General features: G+C 47.6%; 1 protein-coding gene across 1 annotated transcript in view; it reads right to left on the reverse strand.

Moving 5' to 3' along the window:
- Positions 1-2,168: 2,168 nt before the first annotated feature.
- Positions 2,169-18,860, reverse strand: part of EPB41L4B (erythrocyte membrane protein band 4.1 like 4B) — a 115,859-nt gene continuing 99,167 nt past the window's right edge. The window contains exons 22-25 of the mRNA XM_059656217.1: positions 12,680-12,907; positions 10,378-10,446; positions 5,605-5,750; positions 2,169-4,838 (exon numbers count right to left, since the gene is read on the reverse strand). Of these exons, the coding sequence (XP_059512200.1) occupies positions 4,769-4,838; positions 5,605-5,750; positions 10,378-10,446; positions 12,680-12,907 (513 nt within the window). The 3' untranslated portion in view covers positions 2,169-4,768. The remainder of the gene's footprint in view (positions 4,839-5,604; positions 5,751-10,377; positions 10,447-12,679; positions 12,908-18,860) is intronic.

Raw genomic sequence — 18,860 nt, forward strand, 5'->3', positions numbered from 1 at the left:
CAGGCTACCAGTGGCATGAATGAACACATAAGATTGCAAAATACAAACATTCAAAAAGAAACTAGTGACTGCAGGGGAGATGGGAGATAGTGCTGGTGTGGAAATAGTGAAAAGTGCTGTGAGACTCAGAGGTCAAGTGTTTGCTCTTGGGTATCAGCTGACATTGTCGGGGGATGTTCAGTTAGAGCTTAAACCTGTTTATCCTGACGGGTGAATCAGGTATAATTCATGAAACCCTTCGGCTTCTCGAGGTCTCCCAATAGACCAGCTGTTGCAAGAAGTCAGATTTATTGCTTGAAAAAGGTAAGATGAACTACAACTATTTAACCATCAAAACAAAGAGACTTCGTCCCAAAAAACAGCTTTGTAATGTATAAAATTCTAAAATACAAAAAAGGCAATCAATTGAAAAATCTATAAACATGTAATGCTAAAAAAAAAAAAAAAAAAAACCCAAAAAAGCAAAACACAGAACATCAAAACTCTACTTCTTAAAAATTGAAATTCCTTTCTTTTCTTCTCCTGTTCACCAGGGAAGGTATAATCAGTTTTAAATTGATCAACATTTAGAAAAAGACCCACAATAAACCAAAAACAAACACATTTCTGATTTCAGTGTTGATTCTCTGGTTTGGGAATCTGAGCTTGCTATCTATTGCTGTTTTATTCCCCCTTTTTCTCTTTTGTTCACATTTTCTGGGAGGAAACTTTCCCTGAATATTCTGAGACCACTGGCTGAGCAAGAGCCAGCTACTCACACAAGGACCTAGAGATGAACCTGAGCTTAATTTCACTTTTAGAAGAAACCACCTTTATTTTTATTTTCTCTTCTCATCAAAGCCACTTCACTAAAACAACTTTTTTTCCCCATTATAAAAATTCCCCAAATCAGTGCTGCATCTCAGTATCTGACCTGTAATGGATGTGCCCATGCTCTGTCTAGTAATAAATGTGATTTTTCCATTTTTGATGGCTTAAGGAGTAAAAACTGTGATCCCGGCAGCTTCTCCAAAGTTAAACAAAAGTTGCCATGTGACCAAACTTTTCCAATCTCAGCTATACACCCAAGAGAATGGAAAACATATGTTCACCCAAAAACTTGTACACAAATGTTTGTATTATTCATAATAGCCAAAAAGTGGTGGCAACCCAAATGTCTGTCAACTGATAAATGGATAAACAAAGGTGTAATATTCATACAATGGAATATTACTCAGCCATGGAAAATTGGTATGTTCATACAATGGCATATTACTCAGCCATAAAAAGGAATGAAGTACTGATCCATGCCACTACACAGATAAACCTTGAAAACATTGTGGTCAGTGAAGGAAGCCAGACACAAGGGACCACATATTGTGTGATTGCATGTATACGAAGTGTACAGAATAGGCAAATCCTTAGGCAGAAATTAGGAACAGAGAGTAAGTCAGTGGTTGCTAGGGGATGGGAGACAGGTTGTGACTCTAGACATGGAGTTTCTTTTTTGGAATGATGGAAATGTTCTGGATTTAGTGGTGATGTTGGCACAACGTTGCAAATATACTAAAAACCACTGAATTTGTACACTTTAAAATGGTAATGGAATGTCGAATTTTTTTAAAAAAAATAGTGATCTTTGGGATGGTGAAAGAAAGGTAAAGATATTAGAATATTCCTGTGCTATTTGGGGAATATGAAATTTGGGGTGCATTCAGGTGGGATCTTTGAATGCTCCAAGACCTAGTTTTAAAATTCTTCAAACCTAAGAAAGATGCTCCTACACAGTCTACAGTCCACATATCCTGTGGGTCGCCAGCTTCCCAGGCCCCTGGCACTCACCCCCATGCCCGTCAGGAGTCAGTGGCCCACAGTTTGGAGGTCGGGAGTGATTATGTCAGCAAGCTGACTTCCCACCCTGGACATAACATGTGTGTGTGCTGATTGCCCACCCTGGACATAACATGTGTGTTGTGTGACCATATGGTAATGTATAAAATTTGTGACCATATGTTGTGTGACCATAAAGTCACAACCATTGCTTTGGTTTTAAGTATTTAAAACAGATGAAGTGACTGTACCAATTCACTTTTACCCCTGTGAATCCACCCAAGCCAATGTCTTCTGCTCAGCTCCCAATGCCAAGCACCCGTCATACATTTACGTAGGCAAATAACCAGGACAACTGCTGAAACAATGGAATCCTCTTGATTTTACTGATTAGAGTTGAGCTGCCAAAGGTACTGGGTTTTCATACACAGTAGTAGCCAACGAGTTTGTGACCAGACTTCTGAGACATCTGTGACATCCACCTTCTGAAACATCTGTGAACCCAGGGGGACGCGGAGAGGAAGAAGCAGGAGACTCAGAGGCTCCTGAAAACAGCGGCCGGAAAGCCCATGCATTCCTCCGCAACGGCAGAGCCAACCTGACACCATGTGACACGGGGGTTCCTGGCCTCCGCAAGAGAACTTCCTGTTTTGCCCTGGAGGTTCCCATCAGAGAGCAGGAGGTGAAGAGCAGAAGACTCAGAAAGCGAACAGGTTAGGTGCTGGATTGGCAAGAGCTGACGAGCCCAGACACAGAGAGCTCCCCATATTGTACAGAAACACATTTGGCATCATCGTGTGCACGAGATAAAGAACGGCGAAAGCTGTTTTAAAGGTACAGCCAGGGGTCATGTAGTACAGGGATTAAAAGGTCCCAAATACCCCAATTGCCCCAGATGGCTTCACCAGCAGAGCAGACAGCAGTAGAAGCCATCAATGAGATGAGCACAACAGCCTGTGAAAGGCAAAGCCAAGCCCCACACGTTCTGATAGCTTCTAATGACATTACTGCACCACGCCAAGTCCAAAAGGGGCTGATGTTTACAATGATGACCATGACTCATCAAGGAAAGGTGAAATACTCTCCGGTACACTCTGTTTACTAAGGCAGGGAAGTGTGTAATACAGCTTAGAAAGATTTCCCTCAAAAAATATTAATATTTTAAAGATTCAGCACTTCAGGGGTTAATCCTCTGTGATCTGAATATTTGCTTACATGCCTCCTTTTACAACAATGTTAGTAAATGAGGCATTGCTCTTTTTAAATAATCATTAGTATCAAATTATTGGCACCATTCAGTTTTAAGTACAGGGACAGGAGAGCAAACCATACAACACAACATAAAAATACAGTTCTGATACAAATATATGAGATCAGTTCCACTTAACAAGCGGTCTTAAGAAATGGATGGACATTTTACACACAAGGAAATATAGCTAGTAAATCATCACATGGAAAAGTGCTCGGCCTTGCTAGCAATTAATGAAATAAAACAACCTTTCAAGGACAACTGTACACACCTATTAAACAAGCAAAAATAAATTAAAATGGCAAAACCCAATACTGGCAGAGCTATTGGTAAATAGAAATGCTTATACATTGCTGGTGGCATCATAAATTGTAGGAGTTCAAGCATTCAGAGGGGATCGAGGGGGTTGACCTTTACGGTCCTTCCAACCCAAAGATTGGATCTTTCTAGAAAGCAATCTGGCAATAAAGTAAGAGTTATACAATACTTCATGCTCTTTGACCTCACAATCCCTCTTTGGAGATATTCCCAGGGGGGAGAATCCAAAGGAAGGGTAATATTTTTACAAAGACATTCATAGCAGCACTATTTATAAGAGTGAAAACTTGGATATAACTCAAATATCTAATAATGGGGAGCAGTGAGGTTAACCATGTTATAAGGATATAAAGACATTTAAATGGGTGAGAGCAGGATCTGTATTGAAAAGAGAAGTTATGTGTTAGGCGGAGAAGTACAACCAAAGAGTGTGTACACACCGATTATACCACTGTAAAAAAGGTGTGCATATTCATTGAGAAAGCTTGGGAAACAATTTGGAGGGCTAGTTTGTGGCTAGGGGGTTCCTTTATTCCTGCAAAGTTGTTCAAGTGCATAATAAAAATTTAAAAACACATTTCTGGAAACTTACAAAAAGAGAGCAGAGTTTCTTCTGGTCAAGGTTCTAGCAATAGGATAGGAATTGATCAACTTTAGAAATAATTCTCCTTTATGGAACACCCCCAGTGAATCCTGATATTGAATCACCTTAATCTTGTAAGGATTTTTAGAATTTAAGCTATAATTTCCTACTTTGGGTTCAATCATAAATTCTGTGTATCCCAAATAATATCGTATTTAACAAAGTCACAAGTGAAATTATGTTTCAGATTAAGCTGAAGTACCTCGAGTCCTGGTGATTGCAACTTTCCTTTTTAGTTCACCTGCTCGTGTCTGAATAAAAATGAATGTTAAAGACTTTAAAAGATCTGTGTATTTACCAGTGTAAATGAAAAACCAGCAATAAAGAATTATTCTCTCGTTAAAAATGACTCTTTAGCAAACAGTCAAAGCTTGGTGTAAGTTTCAATCATACAAAATCACATGATTGAGATTGATAGCAAAGGATTCTGCGCCTTAGTAACCCCTGTGGTTATCAATGAATACACACAGGTACTTCTGAAAAGGGATCCCCATTTTTCCATTTTTTTTTTCCGCCAAGACTTACAAATCCTGTCTCCACTACATTGAATAGAAGAAAAACTCTAATACTCAGGAGACATTAAATAACTTTTCCAGTAAAAGTCAAGCCAGATGTTGGCTTCAACTAACCATGGGGACCTGGGCAGGCAGAGCACACATTTGCATGTTGTGCTAGAGTGAGCACACAAAGCCCGAAGAAGGAAAATGACAGAAGGCACCATGCCGTCCTCCAGGCAGCGAGGGGAGAAGTCACAGTTCGGTCATCAACAGTCTTTTCATCATTTTCTCTCTCTCCAGTTCCTGCCGGAGCGTCTCTGCACTGAAAAAGAGAGTAGGTGACAAAACAGTAAGATAAAGCCTCAAAAATCACAAGAGCAGACTTGCTGAAGTTGTCGCCAGATTTGTTCTTGGTCGTAGTTCTTGACTTACTCTGTCAGGCTCCTTCAGGCTACATTTGCTAGCACGACAATGACCTGAAATTGTCTGGCGACCTATTGGCTTCCCCCTCCAGACTGAGGGTTCCTCAGGGGGACAGACTGTATATACGTCATTCGCCTCGGGACCCCCAGAGCCTAGCACAGGTGCTGGTGCACAGCAGCCTCTCAGGAATGGTCTTTTGAGTGACTGGGAAGATGTCCAGGGGCTAGGTTTCTTTAAATCAAGCTTTCAATTGGTCTCGTATGCACTTTCTCCTACAATTCCCTCCTATGTTTTAATAAGTAAAAATGAATTAAAATTGGCTGCCTTAAGAGATTGCTTCTAACTTCCTGGCCCTCAGGCCCAGTTGCCTATCTATGGAATCTGTCTCCACTGTACACACACACACACACACACACACACACACACACACACACACACACTCATTTAATGTCTGTCTCCTCTTCCCCAACACTAAATTGTAAACTTTGTAAAGGTTGGACTTTTACCTACTTTGTTCACTGTACATCCTTAGCACCTCAAGTACTGTCTAGCCTTGAAGGCATGTCAATAAACCCAGAAAAAAATGAATGAAAGAATGAATGACTGGGTTGTAGACGTCACAAACACAGTGAACCTAAGGCCTGTGCCTGGTTTCCCTCACCCACCTGGCTGCCAGAGAAACAGGCTTCCGAGTGGTGTAGATGGTCTGCACTGTGGAGATGGTCTCTGTCAAAGGCCTCAGGGTCACGGCTGGGATCAGCGGGGAAGACTGGCCAGGGCAGCACTGTAATTTACTGTCTCTAAAGTCTGCCTGGAGAGGAAACAGGAACGAGGAAAGCCATCTCAGTCTCGGTTTCCCTGCACTGTCAGCTGCTCCCTAAGCCATACCATGCAATTCCTGTTACTTTTTGATAACAGCTAAACTCAACTGTCATTTATTAAATGATTTTACTTTGTGCCAGACACTATGCGAAGTACTTGACACACATTGCCTCTGGACAATGCTGTAAGGTGGAGATCATATTTCATCACATCTTAGACTCCATCATTGTAAGATGCACCATTTTTCCATGTGCCACCACCGAGAAAGAAAAATGTGACCAATCAAACTTTGTCCCCCTCCCCCATTGTAATGAGTTTTTTATTTCAGAGATGTTAAAAGGTGAAAAAAAAAAAGTGCATCTTATAACTGATTTTATGGAAAAGGAAAGTGAGGCTCCAGAGAGGTCAAGAATCTTCCCAAGGTCACACAGGGTGTGTTAAGAACCAGTATTTAGAACCAGGGTGATCTGGCTCCATAGCTGGTGTCTTTCACCACCATAGCAATGGTTCTAAAGTATGGTCGCCAAACTGGCAGCATCAGTGTTATCTTGAAACTTGGTAAAAATGCAAGTTCTCAGGCCCCACCAAAGACCTCTGGAACCAGAATGTCTGGGGAAGTCCAGCAGTCCGTGTTTTCACAAGGCCTCTAGATAATTCTGAAACCAGGGAATGTTTGAAAACTACTGGTCTAGAGAATACTGCCTCATTTGGAGAAAATAACTGGTTGTTTTTGTTTGCCTTAAAAGGCATGATATGCTTATTACTTTTATATAGAAAACTTAGGAGACATATAAAAGCAAATAAATGAAGAAATTCCATAATCCTTTACTGTTGTTGTCAGTATACATCCTCATTGTATTTTTTCTGTGCATGCTTTTTGCTTGTTTTATATCCTTTAGATAATGCCAGCTTCATATCTTATAACTTGATTTTCCACACTGTTTCCTGGCTTTCTAAAGAAGAGGCATTTACCATCAAATGAGCACTACATTTAGACAGAAGATAACTTATCCCTTCTAGGAAAACATGAAAAATCTCTAAAAAAAAAATCAAGTATAGCTATTGTTCTGTAAGGATATATTTGGCTTGAGCAATGGGGAGAGGCTTATCTTTGAGAGGTCATGGGAGGCTATTGCTGAAAATCACAAGCCCCTTTTTGTTTTACACCTGTCTCCAGAGGGAAAACTGACCTGGCCTGGAATGGAGCAATGCCAAAGAATTGACCATGAAGAAGGGAGCATCAGACATTTTCCAGCATGTAGTGTTTGCCACAAAGAGCTTGCACAAATGTTGGGCTGTAGTCATCATATGTGTGGTCCACCAGATAATTCTGGCTCATCACTTTCCAGGCCCCTGGTAGGGCTGCTCTTCCCAACCCTCTTTAAAGGTAGGCATGGCATCCAGGCCAGTGTGGCTCAATAGTTGAGCATAGACCCATGAACCAGGAGGTCATGGTTTGATTCTTTTTAGGACACATGCCTGGGTTTTGGGCTAGATCCCCAGTAGGGAGTGTGCCAGAAGCAGCTGATCAGTGTTTCTCTCTCATCATTGATGTTTCCATCTCTTTTTCCTTCTCCCTTCCTCTCTGAAATCAATATATATATATATATATATTTTAAAGTTAGGCATGGCCACATGCTTTTCTTTGGCCAAGGAAATGTGAGTTGAGGTGCCATATTTTGTTTCCTTTGAAAGATTTAAGAGCCAGTGTGCAATTTATTGCCTCTTTTTTCCCTTCTGCCACTGTGACTAGCAATGTTCTAGGTGGCAGCTGCTCCAGTAGCCTGGGTCCCAGAAAGAGGATGACACCCTCAGCCCATCCATGATGGACATACAGCATGAGCAGGAAATTCAGTTTGTCATTTTCAAGCATGACTTAGCTCATCCTGATACAGGAGCTGGAGTAAAAAGTTGTTTTGTTGTTTTAGTGATCTAGGTGGAGGTTGAGCTTTTAATGTCACTTTTGATACTCTCTTGGAAAAGGGGGAAATATGGCACAAAGGCAATGGTGGGTGAAAGTGCTAGCATGAATCAAGGCAGTGGCACCAAACTATATTAGCAGCCATTATATTCTTCAATGCCATGCACTCCACGTAGAAAGAAAAAAAGCTAGCTTCACTTAAGAATGACATTGGGGAGCAGCAAAATTTACTAATATTATTAAATCTCAACCCTGAGTACTCATCTTTTTAATATTTGTTAAATGAAGCATGTTTTTGCCCCTTGAGTGTTTATTCCTTCCTCCCCTTCCTCTTCTCATGCCCCACTCCCTTGCTCTCTGCATTTTAGTTCTTCTTGCTTTCATTTCAGTCCCTTGAACATGGGATGATCCCTTTTGCCCCATGTTCATGCTGTTCCCTCTGCCTCCTCCAGCTGCCTTCAAGCCACTCTTGCCCAGTTCTTAAAAGTCCCAGCGTGCCGAAACCGGTTTGGCTCAGTGGATAGAGCGTCGGCCTGCGGACTGAAAGGTCCCAGGTTTGATTCCGGTCAGGGGCATGTACCTGGGTTGCGGGCACATCCCTGGTGGGGGATGTGCAGGAGGCAGCTGATCGATGTTTCTCTCTCATCGATGTTTCTGACTCTCTATCTCTCTCCCTTCCTCTCTGTAAAAAATCAATAAAATATATTTAAAAAAAAAAAAAAAGTCCCAGCGTGGTTTCTGACATTGGTTTCCTGCTCTGTCTTGGCCCCCAGCTTTTCAGGAAGGGCTTCCCTGGGTGTCTCATGGCACTGCCAAGGCTGGGCAGGAGGCCAGAGTGCCCATTATGGCCAGCTGAGGGAAGAGGAGCCAGAGTTTCCAGCTGGGGAACTGTGCCTAGCAAAACTGCAAGGGTAGGATGAACGTCGGAGTAATAATATTTAACAGCCTGGCCCAGCCCCTGTGTCTCTGTCCTCTCGTTCTTAAAAGGCAGGCGCTGGCAACAGCTCATGATCCTAGAAATGGATGTTCTGGGAGCCTGTTTTTGCCTTTGCCTGGATTGTGTACACCTTCCCTCTCCATGTGACTCAAACCACCTCAAGTAGTGACCATCATCCAGCTCATGAGACTGCACTTGGAGCTACCCCAAGGTCACTACAGCCCACCTCACAGATCCCCCAGAGGGGCCAGAAACCCTTTGGAAGGAGGCTCAGGAATCACTTGGTTCTAGGAATTACCTAGATCTGATCCCTGGGAGGAGGGGGTGAGAGCAAAAGAGGAGGGACCCTGGACTCCCCGTTTGTGCTCTGGACAGCCGCCCATGATATAGTGAGCTCCTGTAGCCATGTTCATTTAAAGAAAAGAACTGAGCAACTGAAAAGAAACTTGGAAATTACCAGACCCTCTTGTTCTGCAGATGAGGAAACTACAACACTTAAATGTTAAAAAGCACTTTAACCGTTTGCAGCAAGTAGAAGTTGCCCAGCAACGCAGAGAGAGGTGATGGCTGGAAGCCAGTTGTCACAACTACTGGCTCTTGTTAATTACACCACCTGCCTCTCCAGCCTTGAGAAACAACAATCACACTTGACATTTGTGGGATGGTCTGTGGCCAGTAAAGTATTTTCAAGTTCTTCATCCCTTTTGATTCTAGCCACAACCAGATACAGGGAGGATATTCTTATTACTGGGTCTGCTTTAAATAAGAGGAGACTGGTGTTCAGAGTGGTCAAGTGACATATCTAAAATCACACTATTATCAAGATGCAGATCCAACTCAAAAGAATAAAAAACCGGAACTCAAACAAAATGCCATGTCTACACATGTTCAGGGCATCACGATTTACAATAGCCAAAAGGTGAAAACAACCCCAATACCCATCGATGAATAAAAGGATCAACAAACTGCAGCATGTACGCACAATGGCATATTGTTCCTCCGTAAACAGAAATGAAGTACTGACACGTGCTACAATGTGCACGAGCCTCAAAAACACACTGAGTGAAAGAAACCAGACACAAAAGGTCATATGATTCCTTGGATATGAAATATCCAAACTAGGGAATTCTATAGAGAAGGAATGCAGATTGGTGGCTATGAGGGGCCAGAGGGAGACAGGAAATGGGGAGTGACTGTTTAGTGAGTATGAGGTTTCCTTTGGGGGTGATAAAAATGTTTTGGAACTAGATAATGGTGGCAGTTGCACGGTTCTAAATGTACTTTCATTGAGTTGTCACTTTAAAATGGTTAATTTTAGCCCAGCCGGTGTGGCTAAGTGGTTGGTCACTGGTTTGATTCCCCATCAGGATACAAGCCCGGGTTGCAGGCTCCATCCCCCGTAAGGGGCATGCAGGAGGCAGCCGATTGGTGAGGTTTCTCTCTTATCAATGTTTCTCTCTCCCTACCTTCCTCTCCCTCTAAAAATTAATAAAAACATATTTTTAAAATGGTTAATTTTATGTTTGTGATCAGATCAAGTATGCCTGCACCCTCTCCTCCTCCCATAGATCGAATCTAGGTAATTCCTAACTAAAAGATGGGACCCCCCACCCCTCCAGACCCCAGCACCTTCCAAAGTCAGAGTTGACAGTGATCAAAGGAAGCTGCTGGCACGGCTCCTGGCGTCCCACAGCACAGCATGCCACGTGGGAACAATGCCTTTGAGTGCAGACGAGTTCTCTGGATTAAGCTACTTACGGTAAACTGCGGCCCCGCAATGAAAGGCTCAGGAAACGAGGTCACTGGATCAACCGGGAATGTTTTTATCTTCAAAAAAGAGAGAAAACAAGTGTTACTCTCAGATTAGAAAACAATGTTTTGCCACCTTTGGCGGTGTGCTTTTTAAATCGAACTGAAGGATTCGAGGGCACACACGCAGAGCCTTCATTGCTTGTGTAGGGAAACACACAGAGGCCCCGCAGGAGTGGGGCCAGTGGTTTTTATCTGCGCCCCTTGTTGTAGTCTCGTGTTTGGGGGGCACCCCAGGCTTACCTCACCCTGGAACCCCCTTCACTGGCAGGCTGGGCCCTATCCCTGGCCTGACCCACTGACCAGGTACACATGAGGCAGGCCGGGGCTGCCTGGGTGGCTGCAGGGAAAGGACTAGAGAAGCTGAGAGGCCACATTTTAAGACACAGTCTATGACGGTGGGCAGAGGAGTGACTTACCCAAGATCACACATTAGTCCAGAGCTGGACCAATTAGGCCAGAAAGCACTCCCTATCTGCTCACGTTATTGAACTCCCTGTACACTCTGGGCCACAAAGGAACCCACATGAGCCTGTGAGAATCCTGCCACCGTGGCCTTCAGAAACAGAAGGCATGGCGATCAAAAGGGCCCAGTTCCAGGGGTGGCTGCAGCGCAGGGCTGGTCTGAGAGAGGGCGGTGCGCCATCTGCAGGCAGTGGTGGGTGGCCAGAAAGAGACTTTGCTTCCATTTTTGGTCATTACGTCTTTGGCCTCCTGGATCCTTGGGGCATGGGGGGAGCCGCCCTAGAGAACTGCCCGCATGCCCAGGGGCCGGGTGGCTCTGGCACTAGCTTTGTCTTGCAGCCCCAGGGCACAGAAACGGCCTGCACACCTGCTGGGGTTGCACACTCTGCCCCCCCACCCACCCACACCCCCCAGAGGGTTGCAGCCGAGACACCTGCCCATTGGAAGCAGCCTTCGTGTCCCTCAGGCTCTTGCCTATGGAACCTGGGATGGCTCCTTGGTGCCCTTGAGTCACTTTAATGGGGAGTAAAGTAGGAATGAGCAAGTTCACATCAACCAGACCCAAATTTGCTGAGGTTTCTGAATGGGTGGGATAGGTCTCAATCTAACTGATCTGGGAATGATAATGTCCTTGCAATAGTCAGAGAGAGGTCCCGTCCAAGTCTGCTCCCCCCTCCCCCAACTTCTCTTCCGCCTCTTTAAACATCTCCAAATTTCCAGCATGGACCCCACGCTTTGCCTTAAGACTCAGGTGCCAACCCAGACTGCTGGTGGCGGCTGCCTGCAGCCCAGCAAGACTGGGACTGGGGCCAGTGCCATGTGGTGCATGCTCCTTGTGCGACCTAGTGGCTCCACGTGGTGTTCTGAGACCAACAGCCAAATGAAAGGTAACGTACAGGTGAGACTCTCAGACCAGCATGGAGTAGAAAGGGAGAGAGGTTGATTATTGCTATGAAAGGAATGTGAATGTTGGCAACTCCAAAGAATTATGTTGTACCTGCTCTAAATAAGAAAACATATATTCCAGCAGCTGTGCTCTGTGGCCAAGCATAGTCTCCTGGCGGTGCTGTCACTTGGACCTAGCAGGGTCTCGCCTGAGAAAATAAAATGCCTGATGCCAGAGCCTACGTGTGTTCCCTGGGAAAGTGACACACTGGGAACCAAACCCGCGCCCTGTGGTAGAGAACCGGTGAGGTAAATGGTGGACCACTCACCTAGGGGCATATAAACGGTCACAGAGAATGTGGTAACAAGGACAAGGTAGAAAGAACAAAACCTTAAGTGAAAAACAGAAGATGGCATGGGTATGCTTTAACTCTGTAAAAATATGAATACATATTAGCAGGAAACATGCAAAAATGAAAAAAAAAACAACATGCTAGGTTGGGGTTATGGGCGATTCCTTTCAAGTCATTATGTAATACTCATGTTATCTTGATAAGTAGCAAGAAAGACACGTTTTAAAAAGCTTTTATTTTCAGTAGAAATGCAACTAAGAATTTCCTCTCTGGGAAAAGCATCTGTGCTCATTGAAGCTCTAGGATAACAAGTTTCCTGGTTCTGGAGACCTGGTTCTAGTGACGAAGGGCCAGGACCACAGCCCTGTGTCCCAGTTTGACCAGAGCCAGCTGGTCTCCAAACTTTGTGTCCATCCTGGAACGAGAGCACCTGTCAGCCGGCCTCCTGGGGGGGTCTGAGGCTCCTGCACACCCCTGCGGCCGCCGCCTGGTGGCTCCTGCCCGCCTCGCCTCTCCTGGCCAGGCCCCTCTCCCTGCTGGGTACCTACCAGCCTCGTTTTGATTGGAGGGTGCATGCAAACTCCAGTGGTCTCTTCCTTCATGGGGAGAGAGAGTGGAGGAGAGCAGCGAGAGTGGGCACAGTGGGGGGCGCTGGCGGGCTCTGCCTGCTCACAAGGAGAGGAGAGAAGGGGAGGAGGAGGTGGTGAGAGATGGGGAGGAGGAAGAGGAGATAAGGGAGGGGGAAGGAGAGAAAGATAGCACAGTGCAAGACGGATCTGTCAACTCCTGCTCTCAAGCCAGCCTCACCCGCAGCCTACTTCCAGCCTCTGGCCAACTGGAGGCTAGTCCCTCCCGCTGCCCTCCTCTCTCCGCCTTCTCTCCTCTCTGGCCCGCATCTGTCTCCTCCACCATCTGAGCAGAACTCCACCTCAAAACCCCAACCCGGTGAGGGTGGGTAGGGGCCGTCTCCTGTGCCAACTGCAGGGGACTGGCAGTGTCTTCCTGGCACGCTGTTGAGGATTCTGAAGCATTGCCCAGGCCAAGCCAGAAAGCTGTGAGTGAGTGATGTTGGCATGGGGGCACTAGGAGGGGTGGCCACACACATGGGAGCGACCACCTTCCATGCCTGGTGGCCTCCTCCACTCTGCGAAACAAGGGTCCACCTTATGCTGAATCGGTGAGCAGATGCCCAGCAGAGCGCCCCAGGAAAGAGACACGTCGGCAGCGAGGAGGAACACAGAGTTTAGGGCTGACCCTGTCATCTCTCTCTATCTGTGCAGAAAACATACTGGCCTTCCCCCCCTCCCACACCCACGGGCCCAGGCCTTGGCAGCTTGTATGGGCACTGGGGTACCCTGCTGCTTAGCTGGAAGATGCCAAGCATTGTGAGAAAATGCCACGTCACTTGGGATACCAGGTTCCCCGCCCAGCCCTAAATTGTGCCATGCGTCCGGCAGAGGTCCAGCAGCGTGTACTGGTGAAATGAGGATGGTGAAGAGAGAATGCTCTGATGTCAGGGGCGGGGACCGCTGACGGGGTTCGCTTGGGTTTCAGGGAGGGACCATTCGCTCCAGAGAATAAACACGGGCATCTTGTCACTCCAGAGAGTCTCCTTACGTAGTTGGTCTGATCCTGCCATAATGAATACAGTACAGCCGCTGGGTAAGCCTCACTGAAAGCTGGTCAAGAAAACGGCAGGCCTCTTTCCTGTCTCCACACGGACCTAACTTCGTCCTCTACCACGTGCAGCCCAGGACGGTTTCCGGGGGCTTTTACAACCGTTATCTCATGGTGGCCTTCACGGCAGCCATGTTGTACTCTTCAAATCTGGGATGTGCAGAAATGGCATTTGCAAAGTCTAAATCCACAGGTCTAGACCCCTTCCTGATGGTTCTAAAGCTATTCTTCAGAAACAAGTGAGTCCATATGAGTCACCTGCAGTTAAGTTTAACCCCACCCCCACCCCCACCCCCTGGCCCACTGTTCTCTCTGGTCCTCAGTATAAATCCTACATCCGTCTGTCAGACAGTATCCGTGGTCTGCATGCAGCTGGCTCCCGTCTGCCCTCAGGCTCGGTCCCCACCCCTGTCCCAGGCATCAAAGCCCCAGCCAGAATCACTACACCAGGGACCCCAGGCCGCGGGGCCCTTGCCTTTACAGGTACCAGCAGGCTCAATGTGTGCTCTTTGAAGAAAATAACAATTGGCCCAAATGACCAAGAATCATGGACGCCCTGCCTAGGAGCCAACATGGGTACAGCCCGCCAGTGTTTGAACTGAAGGTTATCATCGTGACTTAAGGCTTTGCCCAGCATTGGACTGTTTATGCTCAAGAAATGTTGATCCCAAAAGCACCTCTGGCCTTTCTAAACAGGCATCTGAGTGGACAAAAGAACATTCCTGCGGCTCCCGCACGCTTGACTCTAGGAACTGAGCAGGAAGTGAGAGAACATGTAACAGGACACTCTTCTGAAAGACCGTTCTATTTTCTCGGCCTCGTATTTCCTTTGCTCCTTGGGTCTTGCCCACATTCGGGCAGCGAGATTCTACTTGGCTTCTGCGTTTCAAATCCGACTCTTTGGGAAAGATTTCGGCCTGGACAAATGACGATGCAAATGCATGAGGCTTCATCATCCAGATAAGGAAAGAGATTGCCCGTCTGAGGACAGAGGAGAAAGCCAGAAGGGAAGGGAGGAGGGCTGGACACTAGGGAGCACTGAGTAAAGGGGCCTGTGCCCCCATCTGTGGGCTGAGGCTGGGGAACAGAGATTAAAGCCAGAGAGGACCCGTGTCCCTCTGCTCAGGGAGAGCCAGGAGGTGGCAGGTCCCAGAGCAGCGGGGCTGTGTGGCGTGTCCAGCAGATCGGGATGCACACCCCGCAGGACAGTGATTGGCATTCCACTCTCCACCTGAGGGAAGCAGAGGGCCCCGATGTATGGGCAAGCGATGACATCACAAACTAGATGACGCCCTCCCTCTCTCCATGCCCTGGAGAACACAGGGACTGAAGAGGTACCCCGATTTAACTTGGGGTGAAGCTTTAGCCCTCATGATAGAATGAGGCTCAAAATAAAAACTAAGTTATGAGACAAATGGAAACCCAGTCATTCTGTGCCCAGCACAGCCTTGCTCTGGCTAGACCCGCCTCCTCCCTGACCAACCATCCCTGACCCGGAAGAGGCCTGGGTTGTGACCGGCTCTGCTTTGCAGTTGGGTGAGTGGTTTATGAAATAACGGGGATCAAGGAGGGACAAACCCCAAAGAGAAAGCATCCATCCTCCTTCCAACCTCCCTCATTCTCTTAACACCAGCATCCTCTGCGCACTGCTCACACTCACACCCCTGCAGAGAACAGCAGATGGAGAGTGGGTGCTGTCTTCACTCACTGCCTTCTCTCCCCTCCCACCCCACCCCACCTCTTCCATCTCAGGCAGAAACTGATCCGGTTATGAAGTCTGTGGTGCTGATTCGGGGACTGGGCAGACAACGAGCTGCAGAGGTGGTGGGACTTCGACTGCTAAATCGAGCTACACCATCAAGGAGTTGGGAATGAGAGCAGAAGAGGTTTGGGGAAAGGAGGGGAAAACGCTGCAAGAGTGAAGCTGGAAAGAATGTTTTTGTGAAGAGCTTGGGGATGAAAGTCCTTGCAGGTGGGCAGGGGGCAGGGGGCAAGAGAGGTAAGATGGCAGCAAAGAGACGCAAGAAGTGTTACCAGGTGGGAGCTTAACATTGAATTTTTTTGGAGATCCCAGTCAAAGTTTGAACCTTCTGATTATGCTTGGCTGTTTGGACTATGCTTCTTTGGAAACCACTCCACATAGACTGGCTCATGAGGGTGGACAGTTACCAGGGTTAGACCAGCTCTGATAGTGTCTTGGGAGAGAAGGCAAGATAATCTACCCCCCTCACTTCTCCAGCTCCCTGTCTGTGCAGCTCTGTGCTCTCTTCTTTCCTCTGTTCTCCAAGGAACCAGGGCCATGATGTGGCTTTAGGGGTCTCATTCAGCCCCAGTCCTTAAGCCCCATCTCTCCTCTGCTGTCCCGAGTCACAGACAACATGATCCCCCATCACCCTGATAATGAGGGCAGAGAGGGTTGCTGCTTGCGTTACTATGACACTGGGAGGGGCAGATGAAGGGCAGAGGACCAGACAGAGGGAGAAGCAGGCTGCCAGAGTGCCTCTTCCTCTCAGGAACCCTTAGGCACCCACGGAAGACAGGACTCTAGAGCGAAGTGAGGGCAAAGCCAATGATGCTGAGGAAAGCCCAAATGGGTGGGCTCCCGCCAAAATACCAGCCCTCCGGCTGCCTGCTGTGTGAACGTGCACTCACGCCTCAAATCCACGCGAGCAAGACAAAGGATGCTTCACCCTGAGAGCACGTATTCACCGCAAACTTCATGTGAAGTGGGCAGCCCGGTCTCGGCGCAGTACAAGGATCTCAGCCGTCCTGTGCCCGGGCAGTACAGCACCCTGGCCCCGGGTTCAGAGCTAAGAGCCCCCAGAGATGCCAGCCGGGTGTCCTGGGGAGAAGGAATGAGCTCCCTGCTGCTGGAGGGCTACAGACAGAGGCTGGACAGTCACTTGTTAGGCATTTGCATCTCATATCATGGAACCTCTGGGTCGCTGCCTGATGCTGCTTCCTTTCTAACCTGTCTTATAGTGAAAGAAAAGATGGGCAATTCAATCTACAAGCTGGATCCATAACATGGTCTTAATTGAATCCCATGACTCCTATCAAAGCTATGATATATATATATATATATATATATATATATATATATATATATATATATATATATATATATATATTACAAACTAATCCTAGTTCTCAGAAATATCAGGCCTTTTAAATAAATACTCAGTATTCTGTTCATGGTGTGTCCTCTGCATAGAATGCTTGGGTCTACTTTCTCCACGTGGCAAACTCCTACTCACACTTGAAAACCCTGGTCCTGTGAAGCCTAGGAACGTTGCTTTCTCCCCTTTGCTTCCAAGGGCTCTCAGGCTGTACCTTAGGGCTTCTCTGGTCCTTTGGGGGATGCTGCCCTCCAGCCAGGCGGGATGTCCTCAGCTTGCCACCGAGGCCCGCCAGGATGTAACGGGTGTACTCCTGGGGTACTGATGGCGCACCAGGCCCAGTCACCTAACCTGCTGCCCTTTGCTCCAGGCCCTTTGGCGAACTTTCCCCGTCTGGCGAGTGCTTTAAACACAGCCCTTCTCCCAGGCTCTTCTCCCAGGTGGCAAGTTCCCTAAAGAAGACGCCGGATGCAGCCCGGTCTGATGCGAAGAGCACTGGAGGAGGAGTCAGGACACTTGGGTTCCCGCGCCATCTCAGTCCCTGTGTGATTACCCCACGCTGGGACTCAGTTTCCCCAACTGTGTAAAGGCGTGACGAAGGCTCCTGTTTCTGAGTTACCCTCCCTTGGCAATTTTTCTAACAAAAAGACCCAGAATAACTTGGTTCCATTCACTTGCACACGGGGAATAACTCGGAAGGTTCCTAGAACCGCCCGATCTCAGCAGTTTATCCAAAGCTGTTGACTCGAAGCCCTGAGATGGTACCCATTTCCAGGTGGGAGGTAAAACGGTATAAATCACAGGGGATTGCCTTAGGCCAGCTGAGGCAGGACTGGTGATCATTCCTAAAGCCTGGACAGCATCGTGCCCCATTTGAAAACCTTCCAGAAATCCCTCCTATCCACCGAATCCTCCTCCAGCGAGCCACACCCAAATGACTCCCCCTTCTGGCTTCTCCCTGTGCATCTTGTACCTGGCGCCCCTGTCCACCTTGGCCCTTTATCAACCTGCCTCCCCTCCAACCTCTGGCTGCCCTGTCCACTCCGAGCCTCCATGGCCGGGAGCACAGTGAGTTCTCAGGAGACGGTTTTTAATTTGCCTCACATTTTGACTCACTTTCCAAATTTGTGGACCGTGACTGATGCTCAAGTAAACCCGGATATTACACTGAGCCAAAGATACATCCAAGTTTACCTGTGTCCTCCAATAATATCAGTAGTAATATCTTACATGTACTTATGGTGCTTTGCATTCTTGAAAATTTCTCTCTCTCTCTCTCTCTCTCTCTCTCTCTCTCTCTCTCTCTCTCTCTCTCTCTCCTCTTTTCCTCTCCCTCCCTCTCTCTCTCCATCCTTCTTACACCTGTAGGGCAGACAGTGCAAACGATGACATTCTTAGCTGACAGATGAGGCAGCAGCTAGCCAATGGCAAGGCTCTTAAGGAGGGAGCAGAGATTGGAGCCAGGCCCTGCCTGCAGGACCCCTGTTCCGCGCTCTCCCCGCCTGCAGAGTCCCACATGAGGGCTGCCCTCCCGAAGGGGAAACCTGTATGTAGCGGATGGAGGATGGCAGGGAGGCACGAGGGGCCTGGAAAGCCAGGCGAGGACGTGAGCAGGTGCTTCAGACCAGCGCATGTTGTTTAAGCGACAGGGGATGCCCCATGGATGGGCATGCGGGGCGCAGCCAGGAAGCCAGGAAGCCAAGCCCCAAGCACCAAGGAGCCCCAATGCTGGGGGAGCAGCAGGCAGGTGGGGGCGGGACCCCGGCGGCCATCTTCAGAGGAGAGGGAGCACGGCCCTCCCTCGCAGACTCTGGGCAGACCCGTGGCGCCTGCACCCTCAAGGAAAGCTGACCCCCAGGCCTCCAGGCTGAGAGCGGCACCAGGAAGAGCCTTCCCCACAGCGATGCCCACCTCTGTCCATCTGTCCCCCTGC

This window comes from Myotis daubentonii, chromosome 11, assembly GCF_963259705.1.
Source record: "Myotis daubentonii chromosome 11, mMyoDau2.1, whole genome shotgun sequence".
NCBI classification, from domain to species: domain Eukaryota; kingdom Metazoa; phylum Chordata; class Mammalia; order Chiroptera; family Vespertilionidae; genus Myotis; species Myotis daubentonii.